Here is a 17,294-nt window from a genome sequence, read left to right on the forward strand (position 1 = left end):
CTTGTGAGAGACTAGAAAAAGTTACCAGATGGAAAGCTAATCTGACTTCTTCTGTTTGTTTAAACAACAAAAGAAAAAGTTCACTAAGTAGGCTCACCCAAACCATACCCACTCTAATTTGGTAAAAGTAAAGAATAGCAGAAGCTAAAGTGTTTATAAAGGGGCCAACCCTCAAGTGGGGTAAATAAATGTACTTCTCACCCAGATGTTTACCAATAAATAAACACTCACTGTAATGGCTTCTCGCCGGTATGGATCATCCGGTGCACTGCCAGATTGTGGGAACTCTTGAAGGCCCGAGCACAGTATTCACAGATATAATCCCTTTGATCTAGAAAGAAAAAACTGTGGTTAGTGTTCCATTCAGAAACCCTCTAAGTATTTTTTTTCCTAGTTTACAGTAAGTAAGCAGATGATTGGGCAGGTCAATTCAGAGTAAGAGCAACACTATCTTCAATGTATAAAAATTGGATAAACAAAATTTAGAATGAAATAAAAAAACCAATAGAAATATATGGGAACTAAAATCCTAATCTTAATTTTACCAGCAATCCAGATCTTGGATAAATTGCGTGGTAAGTAAACAACTACATTTTCATGGATTTTATTCTTTAAAAATAAAGATAAACAATTTATACTTCTCTCGAATTGCTGCTATCAAATATAAAGTACAGTACCTGTATTTACCTTCTTCTCCTACCCCACATCATCTGCACCATTCAACTACCACCCTCTGTCATTTCACAAGCCCTTCAAATTTCACAGGATTTTTGATGAATTTGATAACATGGTGTGGAATCTAAGTGGCAAAGGAGCATCATACTTAATTATTTCTTCATCACTTGATTCACAAGAGAGTGCACAAACAGATGCTTAATACCATTTGTTGAATGACCAGTACATTTTCTATGTCTTCACTTAAAATTACTACAAATAGAGTGACAACACAAAGATAAATTAAAAGGCAAAGAATAACAAAATTAATCCTATATTCCATCCCAAGCAGTTTTAAAATTAAGTAGGGAGAAGAGCCAAGTTTTTCTCAAGCTTGAATGTACTTAGAAACCACCAAGAGACCTTATTAAATGCAGGTGCTGATTCGGCAGGCCATCCCTTGTAAAATTTATGTCATTACATTTTACTTTCCCACCTTTCTCTCATATTTGACTATAGATTCTTCTAAGATTTATGTTAGAAAAAGAATATAATTACCACCTGCACTTAAAAGTACAGTGCATTTATATACTTGCTGAAAAATTTTATTTTGAAAGTACCTGTATGATGTTTGGCATGTCGCAGAAGTTGCTTCTGGAGCCTGAAGAGTCGCCCGCAGGAGGGATGAGGGCATACGTATTTCTTCTTCAGCAAATGCTGATATTTAATGTGGTGCTAAAACAGTAAAAGTGTAGAGGGATAAAAATGAAAACTTCTCAGATATCTGATCCTTTGCTAAGTCAAAGTGCTGAAGAAAAATCAAATACTTTGTATATGGATAGAGAGGCTATATAATCAAACTAGAGGCCCAGTGCACGAATTTGTGCATGGATGGGGTCCCTCAGCCGGCTGGCTGGTGGGAGGGACCGTGGGAGGATGACCGGCAGTGTGAGCACACTGACCACCAGGGGGCAGCTCATGAGTTGAGCACCTGCCCCCTAATGTTCAGTGCATGTCAGAGCAACCGGTCAATTGGTCGTTTGGTCATTCAGGTCGCTCAGGCTTCTTTCTCTTTCTCTCTCTCTCTCTCTCTCTCTCTCTCTCTCTCTCTCTCTCTCTCTCTCTATATATATCTATATATATATATATATATATATATGTATATAGATAGATAGTTAGTTAGTTAAGAACATAGGCTACAGAAATAAACTTGAATTCCAATCAGGGCCTGTCATTTACTAACAGCATGATCTTAGGCAGGGGTCCTCAAACTTTTTAAACAGGGGGCCAGTTCACTGTCCCTCAGGTCATTGGAGGGCCGGACTATAGTTTTAAAAAAAACTATGAACAAATTCCTATGCACACTGCACATATCTTATTTTGAAGTAAAAAAACAAAACAGGAACAAATACAATATTTGAGGGCTGTAGTTTGAGGACCCCAGATCTTAGGAGATGTGCACTTAATACTGTAAGCTCTAGTTCTCATTTGTAAAATGGAGATCAGCTGTCTTGTAGTGTTGTAAGGATCTAGAGATCATATACTGCGTGGTGCATGGTGCTTAGCGCAGCAAATGACACATAGCACAAGAACACTAGCTATCATTATTGTAACAGAACCAGAAACAGAAAGTAAGGCCTGAATCTCATGTTATATTTGCTGCTAAACTAAATATCAAACAGGCATTTCCTAGGCTTTAGTGACTTGTATTCATTTACAGATTTTCTGTGACACCTAAACATAAGCTGTTATATTTATTCATATTTTTAAAAACCTATTCACTTCTAAAAAACTTTGCAAACTAAAAATTTTAAATTTATTTTAAACAGTATTCAAGAAATCACTGGTTTGAGCTACTAAATTTATTTTTTAAAACTACACATTAAAATAAAATCTGTTCTCCTTTGTCTTGGTGTGTCATTATAATAATCTCACATAAAAAAATATTTGCACTATAATGGGAAACACTGGAATTTTCAAAGATTCCAAGGAAAATCCTCCATTTGGGCTCAGGTTCTTAGACACTTTACTTCTTCGTTTTTTTTTAACCAATGAGTAAACTAATTTTATGTTTAAATAAAGACTTTTCTTGACATTGCATGTTAATGATAAAGCTTACACAAAATCACACATTCTAAAGTCCCATGAAGCTTGAGAACTAAATTAGTAATGGGACATAACCTGGAAGGCTGTCTTACACAACTTCACTGACCTGTAAATAGCGAGGGTGAGCAAGAACGGTTCCACATCCTTCCATCTCACAACGCACATACTGGATTGGAGGTTTTTTCCTAAATCAGCATGTAGGAGAAAAGTTAGCAACAGAGAAGACACAGTCTGCCCAGTGACCTTCAACTCAAACTGCACTATTAGGAAATAGCAACTTTATACTATCATTATAGTTTCCATATAATTTGTTAGAAGTAAACAGCAATTGCAAAATGTTTAAAATAATGTTTATACAAAAAATAACACAAAATAAATTAGTAATCCCATACCCTCAATGGGTAAAAAAGTATTAAGATTTTGAGAAACACTCAGATCCTGCAGTGGAAATAAAAACACAGTAACTTTGCATCACGGACATTAACAAAGTTGCTTTTGTCCATTCCTGCAGCATTATTATAAGGGCATATGTGAGTAAAATACCTACCACCAAAAACAAGGTAAAACACAGGAGTTCAAATCCTCACCTCCTTTTGGGTAATCGTGGACTTTTGTCATCTTTTCGTCTTCTTCCTCTCCTATAATAATAATAATAAAAAAAAAGAGTAAACTGTACACATATTCTGGATTGACGTTTATTGAGTGAAGGACGGCTGAAGACATATATACTCAAGACCAAAGAGCAGGTAGCAGAATACATAAAGTTACAAACATATCTGGCAAACCAAACCAAGATTTCATTCCCAAGCAATTTTACTTTCCAAAAAGTCTGCATCACAAGTTAAAAATATACTGTTCATAAACTATACAATACTACAGAAGACTTGGATAAACCTCAAGGTTACTACTTGAAGAGTTGTTTCAGTGAAAAGTATACCACTTAAATATTAAATTAAAAAGTAGAATAAAAGAATCTATTATCTAAAAAAACCCTAAATATATAAACTATAGTCTCCTTGCACTAGAACCAGAAAGCCTAGACACACAAAAATCTTACTGCTGCAACGAGAAGTGGTTACTAGACAAGAAAGGTTTTACCTGATCAAGGTTATTACATCATTTGCCCTTCTTTTGAAGATCCACATTTGCCATACTTTTTCTTGCTGTTCTACTCCTTCTGCATCCCTGTAATTTACTGACTTGCCTATTCATTTGTATGTCTTTAAGTACTGCCTCTGAATTACACTTTTCAAGCTTTTTTGAGAAGAGTCTCTGCAATACAATAGTTAGCTGCTCAAGGCAGGAATACAGGATGGGGCAAAAGTAGGTTTACAGTTGTGAGTACAGGAAATAGTTTATTACTGTATTAGAGACCCGGTGCACGGATTCGTGCACTGGTGGGGTCCCTAGGCCTGGCCTGAGCCTCTCTCAATCTGTGACCCCTTGGGGATGTCAGAGAGCCGGTTTCAGTCCAATCCCTGCAGGCCAGGCTGTGGAACCCCACCAGTGCACGAATCCGTGCACTGGGCCTCTAGTATGTATATAAGATCTTTTGTTAATCTCTTCCCACCCTCCCCTCTGAGATTCATCAGCCTGTTCCACGTTTCCAAACCTATGGTTTCTGCTCCTGCGCTGTCTCCCCCCTGGTGGTCAGTGTGCATCATAGCTACCGGACGAACAGTTGGACGGTTGTTTGGCTTTTATATATATAGATTATTTATTTTATTATTTTCCGTAAGAACTGCAAACCTACTTTTGCCCCACCCTATATGTGTATGTCAACATCTGCCCTAACACTCCCAGCTTTTTTCCACCGTGCTTTCAAAATGTTAAGTTTCCATTTTTAGTAGTAATTGCTCACTCACTTTCTAGGAGGTTCCTCGTCTTCCCTAATTTCATTCTCTTCTTCTTTCACCTCTACCTCTACTTCCACTTTAATTTCTTTCTTCTCTTTCTCCTCTTTCACTTTTCCTGATTTTCTCCGTGGCTTTGGGGTTTCCCTGAAAGCACAAATACATTTCAACATTGGCATCTAGCAAAGTATCCTTTCAAGGAAAACTTGATAACAAGGTAAAGCCTGAGGTTATCATGGATTTATTATAAAATGATGATCCTTGGCTCATAAAATGTGATTTCCAGCTAACCATTCCTCATAAGCACAGTAATGACAAATATTTCAAGTCTATGGGATGACCTCCACCCAAGGCTAATGATGCCCTAAAATGAAATCTCACTATAGTTACAAAGATAAACAAAAGCAGAAAATTCCAAGTATTCAAGCAATTCATATCTTGTTATGATAAAACAGGCAAACATCATAATAATATGGATATGATCAAAGTAAAGTTCTATAAATGGAAGAAAGGATTTTATGAGGGGTAATTAAGAATGTTAGATTTGTAAAATAAGTGCATAATTAATTATCCATTTAAAATTAAGTCTAGCCCTAGCTGGTTTGGCTCAGTGGATAGAGTATCGGCATGTGGACTGAAAGGTCCTGGGTTTGATTCCAGTCAAGGGCACATGCTTAGGTTGTGGGCTCAATCCCCAGTAGGGGGCATGCAGGAGGCAGCCAATCAATGATTATCTCTCATCTTTGATGTTTCTATTTCTCTCTCCCTCTCCCTTCACTCTCTGAAATCAAAAATATTTTATAAATAAATAAACAAATTAATTAATTAATTAATTAAAATTAAGTCTATACCCATTAGTTTGGCAATAAGCCAAAATAAAAACATGCAACAGTACTTTCCAAACTTATTTTTCATTGACATGTCTAGAGTAAAATGAGACATACCTTTCTAAGTGGGGCTTATAGGTCTCATCTCTTGGGTCATCCTTGAATGGTATTTCCTCTTCACTGATTAACATTTCTTCTTCTTCTTCTTCCTCCTCACTACTAAAAAGAAGTAACTAAGATTAGAAATTCTAGCTGTAAAGATTGAATCTGAGGGGATTTTCTAATTTAGTATATGTTATTAAGTAAATATTTTTGGAGATAGCCAAAGATTTACAGTAAGTTTTTATCTTTATGATCTAGTTGAACTGCATCTAGCTGCTCTATCCTGAAGAAAAAAATGTAACTAAAAATCCTAGATATGCTATCACTTTATTAAACAAAGGCAAGGTGATGACTGTTCAATGGCATGATGGGCTAAAATCCAATTGACTACATAATACTATGTTTAGTAATCTGTTGTATCAAAAAACACCTATCAACACACAAAAGAATAAATAAAAATCACGTGACTCACCACCAAAGATATTGATAACATTTCAAAACCCTGGTCTAAACAACCTCATTTCATATTGGTGCCAAGCATGGAATAAACCAGAACATAGAAGATGCCTGAGATAATGATTTCTGAACTCTATAACTACGATTACCTGGTCATGGCTCTAATCAAGAACAAAGTGGGCCCTGGCAGGTGTTTGGTTAGAGCCCTGGCCTGAGGATCTTGGGTTCAATTTCCAGTCAAGGATTGAAGGTTCAATTCCGGCCCTGGTTGGGGTACGTGCAGGAGGCAAACAATAGATGTGTCTCTCTTTCGTCACTCTCTCTCCTGTCTCCCACTCCCCTCCACTCTCTCTTAAAATCAATGGAAAAAATATCCTCTGATGAGGATTAAAAACAACAAAGTGGGATTTAAACTAAATACCAAAACTGAAGTTACTTTCTCTGTTATAGCTCAAAATTCAAATAGAAAACAACTTTAAGAATTTAATGTGACTGTGTTCTATGTTCCCAAGGGATGAAATATGAAATGTTTCTTACCTGATGCCACCTGGAGATTGATGCTCTTCTGCAACTTCTGGAAAAGTAAAGCCAAAACAAAGCATTATCTATGTAGTTTTCTTCCTGCAGCTAAGAGACCAAATTGCTGCCTAAGGTAATCATGCAAAAGGAGACTATCTGCAAATTGTTAACATAAAAAAACCATTGAAACCTGTAAAGAATTTTTGTGAATTTGAGCCAAACTGTCGACATATGCAAGAAGCAGAACCTCAAGGAATTGAGATAATGCTCTAGAGAATGGCGGGTTACATCTGTATTATACATTGCAGTAAAAGGAGGGCTATAGGTGGGTTACATGAAATTCATTGGTGATAGATTAAGGAGGTGGGAGAAAGCAAAGTGGGGAAACCCCTGGGACTGGATAAAAAGTAAAATGATGGACACATACTTAGGTGGGTGCAGGAACAATTAACATGATAATGAAGGAATTTGTGGTATCTGTCCTGGTGCCCGCCCAGCGCATTTGGTTGTACCCCAAGGGGTCCAGAAAAAGGGAAAGTTACAAGTTACCCAGACACTTCAAGGGTATGTTATCCTAGATGCAAAAAGACAGATAGGCTCAGTTAAGGTAAAGGTTGACCTTGTCAGTGAAGATACCGGCCTAGAACCTAACTGCTCACCATAACTGCTTTTACTTCAAGTTTTATTTCAGACCATCCTTTGTGGTAACTTTAGGTCTCTAAGTTGGCAAGACTGCCATGCAGACCTCCCCTGAGCTGGTCAGATCAGCATGTGGCCCCTTTCGTCCACATTGTCAAAAAAAGAACCCTTCCTATATCACCACACCTACCCTTGAAAGTTAAGCTGTTTTGGTAAATGTTTAGCATTACGTTTAAAACCAACAGACAACTGGTTCTTACATAACCATTATCTGCTTGCCCCATACCATAATCAAGCTGATCTGTATTTGGTTCTGACTTGCAGATGAGCTGCAATGAGCCAGTCTTGGACCTAGAGCTTCGGGTGTTCTCTGTGTCACGATGCCGAGAGACAGATGTTCTGCTGCTACTGCGCCAGCCCCGGCTAGGCCTAGTTGTAGCAATGCAAACTTCCTGAGGGAGAGTAGAATCGTCTTCTTCCTTTTTCTCTTCCTTGGGATCTAGATGAAAACATCATTCTTTTTTAAGTTGACAGTTAACCAAAAACTATCCTTGTATATCTACTATCGTAAATTCAGTCAAGAAGGTAAACTTTTAAAAAAATATTTATTTTTATTGATTTCAGAGGAAGCAAGAGGGAGAGAGAGATAGAAACATCAGTGGTGAGTGAGAATCATTGATTGGCTGCTTCCTGCTAGGGATCGAGCTCACAACCTGGGCATTTGCCCTTGAACAGAATCAAACCCGGGATCCTTCAAGTCCACAAGCTGATGCTTTTTCCACTGACCCAAACCAGCTAGCACAGTAAACATCTTTTTTTTTTCAGAGAAAAAAAAACCCTCAGCTTTTTAAACAAAATAGAAACAATAAAATGAGAGAAAAAGCAGATAAAACTTATCTTACTATCATCTCTTTAATGAAAAAACTTATTTTATACTTCTTTACTAAAAAGAGGAATGCTTAGAGGAGTATATGAAATATACCCAAGTAATTCAATTCATGGATTCTAACTTTTAGATCTAAGATAAAAGAACCTAAATTAAGTGAGTGATCCCAGAAAGATGACTGAAAAAGTACAGAGGCATTAAAAAGAAAGAATCATAGCTCTAGATGTTTTAACAACCAAGAAATTCCTTAACAGGAATGCTTCCCTTGATTCTTGTTACCCTATACTTTTCCCATACTTTAAAAGGAGAATAGGTGAGGTAGGGTCACCCCAGTCTGCACAATATGCAATAAAAATTTAGCATTAGAAATTGGATTTCAAACCTAGAGTAGTTTGTTGTTTCTATATAAGTTAGTATATTAAAAGTGAGCCTGGAAGATTCGTTTAATAATTTCAAAATAAAAAAGGCTTTTCTAAGAATAGCACAAAATTTCACGTCTTAAGACTAATACAACTGACTACATAAACATAAAATATGGCTTTCAAACATACAAATAGGAAAGCTCAATCTACTCATAACAGCAGAAAACTCAAATGAAAATGATAGTATGACACAACTGTTCCCCTATCATGTTGGCAATGATCCAAATGCTTGACCACACACTAAGTATTAGCAAAGCTTTAGGAAAACAGGCATTCTAATACAGATGGCAACGGCATGTGCATTGGCAAAACCTCTAGGGCAGTGGTTCTCAACCTGTGGGTCACGACCCCTTTGGGGGTCAAACGACCTCTTTCACAGGGGTCGCCCAAGACCATCAGAAAACACATATATAATTACATATTGTTTTTGTTATTAATCACTATGCTTTAATTATGTTCGATTTGTAACAAGGAAATTGGGGGTCACTACAACATGAGGAACTGTATTAAAAGGGTAGCGGCACTAGGAAGGTTGAGAACCACTACTCTATGGACAATTTGGCAAAATCTATCAAAATTATAAATGCACACACCATTTCATGTTAATTTTAACTACTAGGACTTTATCCTACAAAACTGCCATCACACTTATAAAATGACTTAGATATGGTCATCCTAGCACTAATTTTGGTAGTACAAGAGTAGAAAACTAAATATCAGGAGGGACTGGTTATATGAATTTTCACATCTCAAATACACATGTAATATATATAAAAGATAAATTTCTTACAGATGGTAATACTTTTGGAGGACTATACAAGAAACTGACAAATATTAGTCACCTACAGGGAAGGTCCAAAATACATCCAGCAATTATACTTCTAAGAATCTACCCAAGGAAAATAAACTGGCAAGAGGAGGTTCACTGTAGCATAAAAGGCTAATATGCAAATAGACTCAACAGTGGAACAGAACAACTGGTTGCTATTTTGTGCGCTGACCACCAGGGGGCGTGTGCGGAACATGGCAGGCTTTGGCTGCAGAGGGATGGTGGAGCAGGTGAGTGGGGGTGGTGGTTACTAAAAATGCTTTACTCCCACGCTGCAGTCCTGCCCGGTGCTCGCACCTGCTGCCGGTGCCGCCCCACTTGTACCCTGCTGGCGTCAGAGCCACCACTCACACCCACTGCCAACGCTGGCCCCACTTGCATCCGCTGCCTGGCACTGGTCCCAATCACTTGGCGCCATCAGTGGGTGCGAGTGAAGGCTACTGGCCCTGATTGCCCCTGAGGGCTTCTCCACCTCCCCCTGCTCCTGAGTGGTGATCAGGGCAGAAGCTGCTGCTCGCACCCACTGACGGCGCTGGTCCCAATTGCTCCGCACCGTCAGCGCATGGGGGCAGTGGCAGAGGAAGCAGGGCTGCCAGCAGACAGGGGACCGGGGCGGAGACCACGGTAGGAGGGGCCAGGCGGGGGCACGGAGGATGGGCTGAGACCTGCCCCTGTGCCTACTGCAGCCTCGCAGCCCACAGTTCCTTTCAAGGTGCACGAATACATGCACTGGACCCCTAGTGTTTATGTAACTGAAGAGTGAAAACAACCTAACCCTCCATTAACAAGAAAGTGTTTAAATAAACCAGGCTATATTAGTAAGATATTGTATAGAGAAATCTGTAAAAATTACATGAAATTATTGGCAAAAACATTGTTAAATGGAAAAACTAAGACACAAATAAATCTACCCACCTACCCAGCTAACATTAAAAACAACAACAACTAAGTACTAATGAGTGCTAAAACATGAATAATTCTTGAAAATAAGAACCAAGTTTCTTCTGTATGATACTTCAACGGCAATTACTAGTTGTTTCTCATAATAGCAGCTATCTGAGGAGGCTTCCTGATATATAAGTAATAAAAAGAGAGAAAAGCCACAGCAGCCTAGGTCAGTGGTCAGCAAACTGCGGCTCAGCAAACTGCGTCTCACGAGCCACATGCAGCTCTTTGGCCCCTTGAGTGTGGCTCTTCCACAAAATACCAACTTCTGCGCATGGGCCACGAAGTTTCAATAGCACTGTACGTGTGCGCCCGCATGTGGTATTTTGTGGAAGAGCCACACTCAAGGGGCCAAAGAGCCACATGTGGCTCGCGAGCCGCGGTCTGCTGACCATGGGCCTAGGTGAAGGACAACATCAGATGAGCCAATGCCTGAACACGCAGGCACAGTGAATACAACCATGTTCTTGAAAGAGGATGAAGGGACAACGTAAGAATGGTTGATAGTGTGAATTTAGACAAAAAGATATTAATTAGTACTTACTACTGGCAGGTAATGTTTCTCCTAATTCTTGTAGGTAGCAAAAGATGAAATGTAAGTGATTTATGTCCATCCTACAGCAACAGATTCTTTCAAAGCAACCTAACTCATTAAATTCCAAAAGATGATAGCCACTTCATCATGGTAAGATACTTGTAGAAGGATCATTCTAATACGATCTGGTCCTCCTCCAGGTTGCCCCATTTTTCTAACTGAAGCTTAGAGTAATGAAACGATTTCTTCAAGATTACAAAGCTAACACAGACACTATTGGGTGAAACGGAGTGGTTGGTTGATAGGCTAGGAAGAAGTTGGAGTAAAGGTCTTCCTCTGAGAAATTAACAAATCTTAAATACTGGTTAAGTACTTGGCAGTATATATATTTTTCATCTTTCTAAATTTAGTCTTCATAACCCTGTCAAGTAGTTATTATTCTTACCTTTATAGTTGAAGAAAGCAAGTAGTAACGACTTCTCTAGGCTCACATATAAAATTATAGAGCTGAGATTTGAACCCAGGTGTATGTAAATCCAAAGTCTATATTTTTTTTCATATAATACACCTAACCATATAAAAAAGGCCCAGGGCTTCCTTCAGATTTGGTTCGTTTTCACCCAACCTTAGGTTCAAGTGCCAAGAGAGGGCCCTGTTTATGTAATATACTGGTCTAAAAGATCACAAGAATCCTATATAATAAGAGCCGACTATGCAAATCGACTGGAATGACCGGTCGCTATGACGCACACTGACCACCAGGGGAAGACGCTCAATGCAGGAGCTGTCCCCAGCTCCGCAGGCCCCAGGCCAGCCAAGGCAGGTGCCAGCGGGGGCCCCCAAATCGCCCCCCAGATTGGCCCTGATCGCTGGCCAGGCCTAGGGACCCTACCTGTGCAGAACTTTCAATGCACCAGGCCTCTAGTTACTCTATAAAAGTGAATTTTAATCTAAAACTGTATGCACTATTTTTGTTATGTTGCAAAACAGAATGGAAGAAAAATTTTTTAATTAAAACCCAGCAAAAAAACTGAGATTTTTTTTGTACATTCCAATCTGACTTATTCTCTTTTAAAATATGTTTTTATTGATTTTTAGAGAGATAGGGCGAGGAATAGAGAGTTGGAAACATCAATGAGAAGCACCATCGATTGGCTACCTGCTGCACGCTCCTAGGGGGATTGAGTCTGAAACCTAGGCATGTGTCTTGACCAGGAATTGAACCAGTGACCTCTTGGTTTGTGGTTCGACCCCCAACCACTGAGCTACACGAGTTGCGCAGGTTTATTCATTTTTAAATCAACAAGACTGTGTATACATGTGTGTTAATTCTTAAACTGGATTTTTTCTTTTTTGTTATAGTCACCAGATTCACTGTTTACTACATCTATGTTTTGATTTTATTCCCAGCAGACAACAGCTGCAGGAACACTAAAAGGAAAAAAAATATTAATGAGCATTAGCAAAATTTCTATAGATAAATTAGAATCACAAACTAGTGCCACTTACTTTCAAAGTACAAGCATCAGGTAAATACATTCAGTCTCTTCATCACATTAAAAGACTGCTTAGACATAGGTTTGAGAAGGTGAAAGGATGCTTTCTCTTTGAAACTACCAATCTGAAAACATGTTAATAACTGAATGGTTTCTATGGCTAACAATTAGCTCAAAATTTAACATTTAAGTTTGAATAAATACGGTTGGACTCGAGTAGATGGGTGGGTGACAGAGTAGGAGAAAGTAGGCATGTAATTGTCATGAGATGGAAAATGAAAATAAGACCAACATGACTGGAGCAGAGAGAACATGTTGCTGAAGAGGCAGGAAAAATTCTAATAAAAAAGGTAGCCACAGAAAGCCAGGGAAGAGTTTAAGTAGAAAGGCAGGATCAGATTTGGTTTTAATGTTCACTCTGGTTGCAGGTGGGAGAATGACTTAGGTAGGTACGAGTAGATTCATGGAGACTTGCTAAAAGTCTGCTGCAATAGGCTAGGCCAGTGGTCGGCAAACTCATTAGTCAACAGAGCCAAATATCAACAGTACGACTGAAATTTCTTTTGAGAGCCAAATTTTTTAAACTTAAACTATATAGGTAGGTACATTGTTATAAACTTAATTAGGGTACTCCTAAGGCTTAGGAAGAGCCACACTCAAGGGACCAAAGAGCCGCATGTGGCTCACGAGCCGCAGTTTGCCAACCACTGGGCTAGGCATTGAATAATAGCTTGATAAAGAATAATATCATGGGAGATGGAAAGAATTAGAAATATGTGAAATACTTAGGAGACAAACCAGACAAAGACTTCATAAAGGAACAGGAGATAGAAAGGTGTCATGGATTTAATTGGTTTCTAGATTTATGACTTAAACAATAGGATGGATGGTGGGAGCATTCACAGAAAAAGACAGGTGTTTTTGTTGTTTTAAGGAAATACTAGAGAGAGTGTGTTTCATTTTGGACATGTAAGTTAGAAGTGTCCACTGAGTAAAACTGTGCATACATAGATCTTCCAATCAGCATTTTAGTACTTTACTCTAAAAAAAAAATAAATAAAAAATAAATCAAAAGAAAGTTAGAGAACACCTGAACCTTGAGGAAAATCTCTAATCAGAGGTTAAAGAAACAAACAGGAAAAACAACTTAAGAAATGGGCAATTCAGGGAACAGAAAAACATGTTTTTTACATATCCTAGAATGGGAGGCAAGTACACCATTAGATAAAAACAGTATACTACAGGGTTGGGCAAAAGTAGGCTTACAGTTGTGAATGCACAAAACAGTTTGTTCTTGTATTATTATTTATTATTGTATTATTTTCCATACAAACAACCATAAACCTACTTTTGCCGCATCCTGTATCTAACAAAAGTACAATGAAAAAAAAAGCTCTTGGGGGGGAAAAAAGAATAGCAAAAATTAAAACCTTGAAGAAGAGTTTTGAAATTAGGCAAAAAGAACAGAAAACTTGCCCAAAATTAAGGATATGAGTGTAATGATTAATTTTATGTGTCAACTTGGCTAGGTTATAATGTGCAGATATTGGGTCAAATACCAGTCTAGATGTTGCTGTGAATATATTTTTTAGATGTGATTAACATTTAAATCAGTAGACTGTATAAATTATCTTCCATAATGTAGATGGCACTAAGAGCAAAGAAAGGGATTTGGCCTCGGGAATTCAACTAGAAATCCTGAGTTTCCAGTCCTGTGGCTTTTAGACTCAAGACTGTAACACCAGCTCTTACCCCACCTTCATGTGAGCTAATTCCTTAAAATAAATCTCTCTCTTTTTCTCTCTCTCTCTCTCTCTCTATATTCCATTGGTTGTTTCTCTGAAGAACCCTAAAACAGACTGATACTGAAAGTGATTCCAGAGGAAGAGAACCTTAAGAGATTCTGAATAGATTCTGTGGGCTGATCAGATTTAAAGGCATTAAATCGACTAGTATTTCCAGTAATAAAGTGAGCACTGAAAGTCCATTTTATGATGTGACAACAGAAGTAGGCAAAAATATCAACAATGGATACTCCCAATTAAATACTTATAATGAGGCCAAGTTGATCATGTATTTGATACCTTAGAACACTTCAAACTAACAAGTATAATGAGATTGGCCTGTTACTCCTAAATTGTGCTGGATAAAGTGGGGAAAGGTGAAGATGTGCTCAGAGATTCAAAATCCCAATTCAAGTATCACATAAATGATCTGAAAGAAATCCTTATCTCCTATAGCTGCAGAGCTGGGGTTGCTGAAAACCAAATCCAGGATCTCACACCAAGGCAAAATTGCCTATAGCTACTGCTACCTATAGTCTAATGAGCTAAAGGCAGAGACCAACACTGAGTCCCTGATATGGCCCCATTCCTGGTGACAGGCAGGCTCATTACACTGGACCACTTCTATCATGGAAGTGGCAGTGTTTTGTTCATATTGGATTAGATACTCACTCTGGATATGTATGTTCCTCCCCTACACACAATACTTCTGCTAAAACCATTTGTGGACTTAGAGAATACCTTATCCACAGTCATGGTATTCCACACAGCACTTCTTATGATCAAGGAAATGACTTCACAGCAAATGAAACGCAGCAATGGGCCCATGTTTATGGAATTCACTCGTCTTACCATGTTCCTTCCCCACCATCCTAAAGAAACTAACCTGAGAGAATAGTGGGGTGGCAATAACAAAAATTGGTGAAAATTATGAAGAAACAGAAACCCTCATTTATAGATGATGGGACATAAGTGTCACAGCCACTATGGAAATGTTTGCAGTTTTTTAAATTTAACATACATTTACCATACAATCAAGCAATTTCAGTATTAGATATCTACCCTAAAGAAATAAAAACATTTGCCTGCTCAAAAACTTTTCCATGATTATTCAAAGCATCATTATTCATGATAGCTAGAAAGTGGACAACTGATGAATGGATAAATCAAGTGGATTATCTATAAATATAAAGCCTAATATGCAAACTGTCCCCTGGGGATTTCGACCGGGAATCCAATCGCTCACTATAACGTGCGCTAATAGCCACGAGGGGGCAGCGCGGAACAAAGGAAGGCCCCCGCCAGCCGGGGAAGGGAGGCCCCGGCCAGCAGCCAGAAGGCCCTGATCTGCCCTGATTGCCGGTCAGGCCTAAGGACCCTACCCATGCACAAATTTCATGCACCAGGCCTCTAGTTTTAATATAAAGCAATATTATACAAAGGAATGAAAATACCAATACATGCTACAACATGGATTAACTTCAAAAACATTATGCTATATAAGAGACACAAAAACAATAAACACATATTTATAAAATATCTAGAAAAGGCAAATATATATATAGAATTGCATACTTGAAATGGGCAAATTTTATGGTGTATAAATTATGCTCAATAAAGTTGCATTAATAAAATATGCATTGCAGCACTAGTCATAAAGGCCAATAATTAGTTTATGGGCATCTGGGTAGTCATAAGCTACCCAAATGCCCATAAATAGTAAGACGGATAAATAGTGATATATTCCCACAACAGAACAATATACAGCAATAAAAATAACCTATAACAAACACAACACAGAGGATTGTTACAGAATGGTGAGCAAAGAAACCCTGCACCAAAGAGCACATATTGTATTATTTCATTTATATAAAATTCAAAAATGGCAAAACTAAATTTTGCTACCAAAAGTCAAAATGTTGTTTACCCTTGAGTGTGGTTGATCATGTCCTGCTTCTTAAGACCTGTGAACATTCACAAAACTATACATTTATGGTAAGTGCGCTTTTGTATATCACCTGTAATCCCAGAAAAGAAATACTGAAATATCAAATGTCCTTTAATCAGGTATAATTAAATAAATTATGGTATACATATATGCAATAGCCATGCTTGGATGCCCACAAAGTATCTCTTCACCTCTTCTTTCTTCCTTAAGGAATCAATCCTACTCTTAGAAAGAGGGTGGAATTCCCTGATTAGTGTAAACTAATAGTTTTCAATGTGTAAGTTATATACTCCAGAGGTTCCCCAAGAACTTTTCAAATTTTCTCCACAGAAAAAACCCTGTTGGAATTTTGATTAAATTGCATTTATAGATTAACTAGAGGCCGGATGCATGAAATTCCTTTGTGGGGGGGCTGGGGTGGGGGTCCTTCAGCCCGGCCTGCCACCTATCGCAACCCAGGACCCCTCGCTCCTAACCACTCGCCTGCTGGCTCCTTACCACTTGGCTCACTGCTCCTAAGTGCTGCCAGAGAGGCACGGGAGGCTCCCGCCACTGTGTCGCCAGCAGAGCCCGGTTTCTGGCTGAGGGGCACTCCCACTGTGGGAGCGCAGTGGCCACCAGGGGGCAGCTTCTGCATTGAGCATCTGCCCCCTGGTGGTCAGTGCGCGTCATAGTGACAAGTTGTTCTGGTCGTTCTGCCGTCAATGGTCACTGGGCTTTTATATATATAGATATGGGGAGAAATTATATCTTAAATTTTAAATTAAAAAAAATTTTTTTAAATTTTAATTTAAAAAAATTTAACTCTAAGTATAGTTGATGTACAATCTTATATTGGTTATATTAGTCTCAGGTATATAATACAGTGATTCAACATTTTTATACTTCACAATGTAATTGCCCCACTAATCCTAGTAATCATCTGTCATGTGTAAGCATCACCCTATTAACTATATTCCCCTTCCCGTTTTTACCCGTTCCTTCAACCCCAGAGTCACAGTAAAGAAAAGAGAGTTTAGTGGCAAAATTACAAACAGTAACAGCCAATAAGAAGTTAGGATACAAATTGGGCATATAACTAGGATCAAAGGAGTAAAGCAGGTTTAATGAGGTAGGCAGGCAGAAGACTAATCCATAGTCACCCATAAGGGAATTAACTGTACTGAAGATGAAGGGGTCCTTGCCAGATGTAATTAAATCAATCTGGCTAGTTTGAATTCAGAGGAACTTGATCCTTCTTGGACTTAAAATGTTAGGGAGTATATTACATTAGTGCTAATTTCTTTTTGTTAG

At 38.4% G+C, this 17,294-nt stretch overlaps 1 protein-coding gene across 4 annotated transcripts in view; it reads right to left on the minus strand.

Moving 5' to 3' along the window:
- Nucleotides 1–17,294, minus strand: part of ZFP91 (ZFP91 zinc finger protein, atypical E3 ubiquitin ligase) — a 38,974-nt gene that overhangs the window by 3,791 nt on the left and 17,889 nt on the right. For 2 of the 4 annotated variants that reach the window (XM_036325788.1, XM_036325785.1), the window contains 8 exons: nt 7,443–7,655; nt 6,536–6,572; nt 5,558–5,659; nt 4,626–4,760; nt 3,348–3,398; nt 2,867–2,945; nt 1,275–1,389; nt 232–331 (listed from right to left, as the gene is read on the minus strand). In XM_036325788.1, coding sequence (XP_036181681.1) covers nt 232–331; nt 1,275–1,389; nt 2,867–2,945; nt 3,348–3,398; nt 4,626–4,760; nt 5,558–5,631 — 554 coding nt within the window. In that variant the 5' untranslated portion in view covers nt 5,632–5,659; nt 6,536–6,572; nt 7,443–7,655. Of the gene's footprint in view, nt 1–231; nt 332–1,274; nt 1,390–2,866; nt 2,946–3,347; nt 3,399–4,625; nt 4,761–5,557; nt 5,660–6,535; nt 6,573–7,442; nt 7,656–10,782; nt 11,255–17,294 lie in introns of those variants that run through there. The other 2 variants (XM_036325787.1, XM_036325786.1) reach the window with 2 other exon arrangements.

The sequence above is a fragment of the Myotis myotis genome, unplaced genomic scaffold (assembly GCF_014108235.1).
Source record: "Myotis myotis isolate mMyoMyo1 unplaced genomic scaffold, mMyoMyo1.p scaffold_m19_p_10, whole genome shotgun sequence".
Taxonomy (NCBI): Eukaryota; Metazoa; Chordata; class Mammalia; order Chiroptera; family Vespertilionidae; genus Myotis; species Myotis myotis.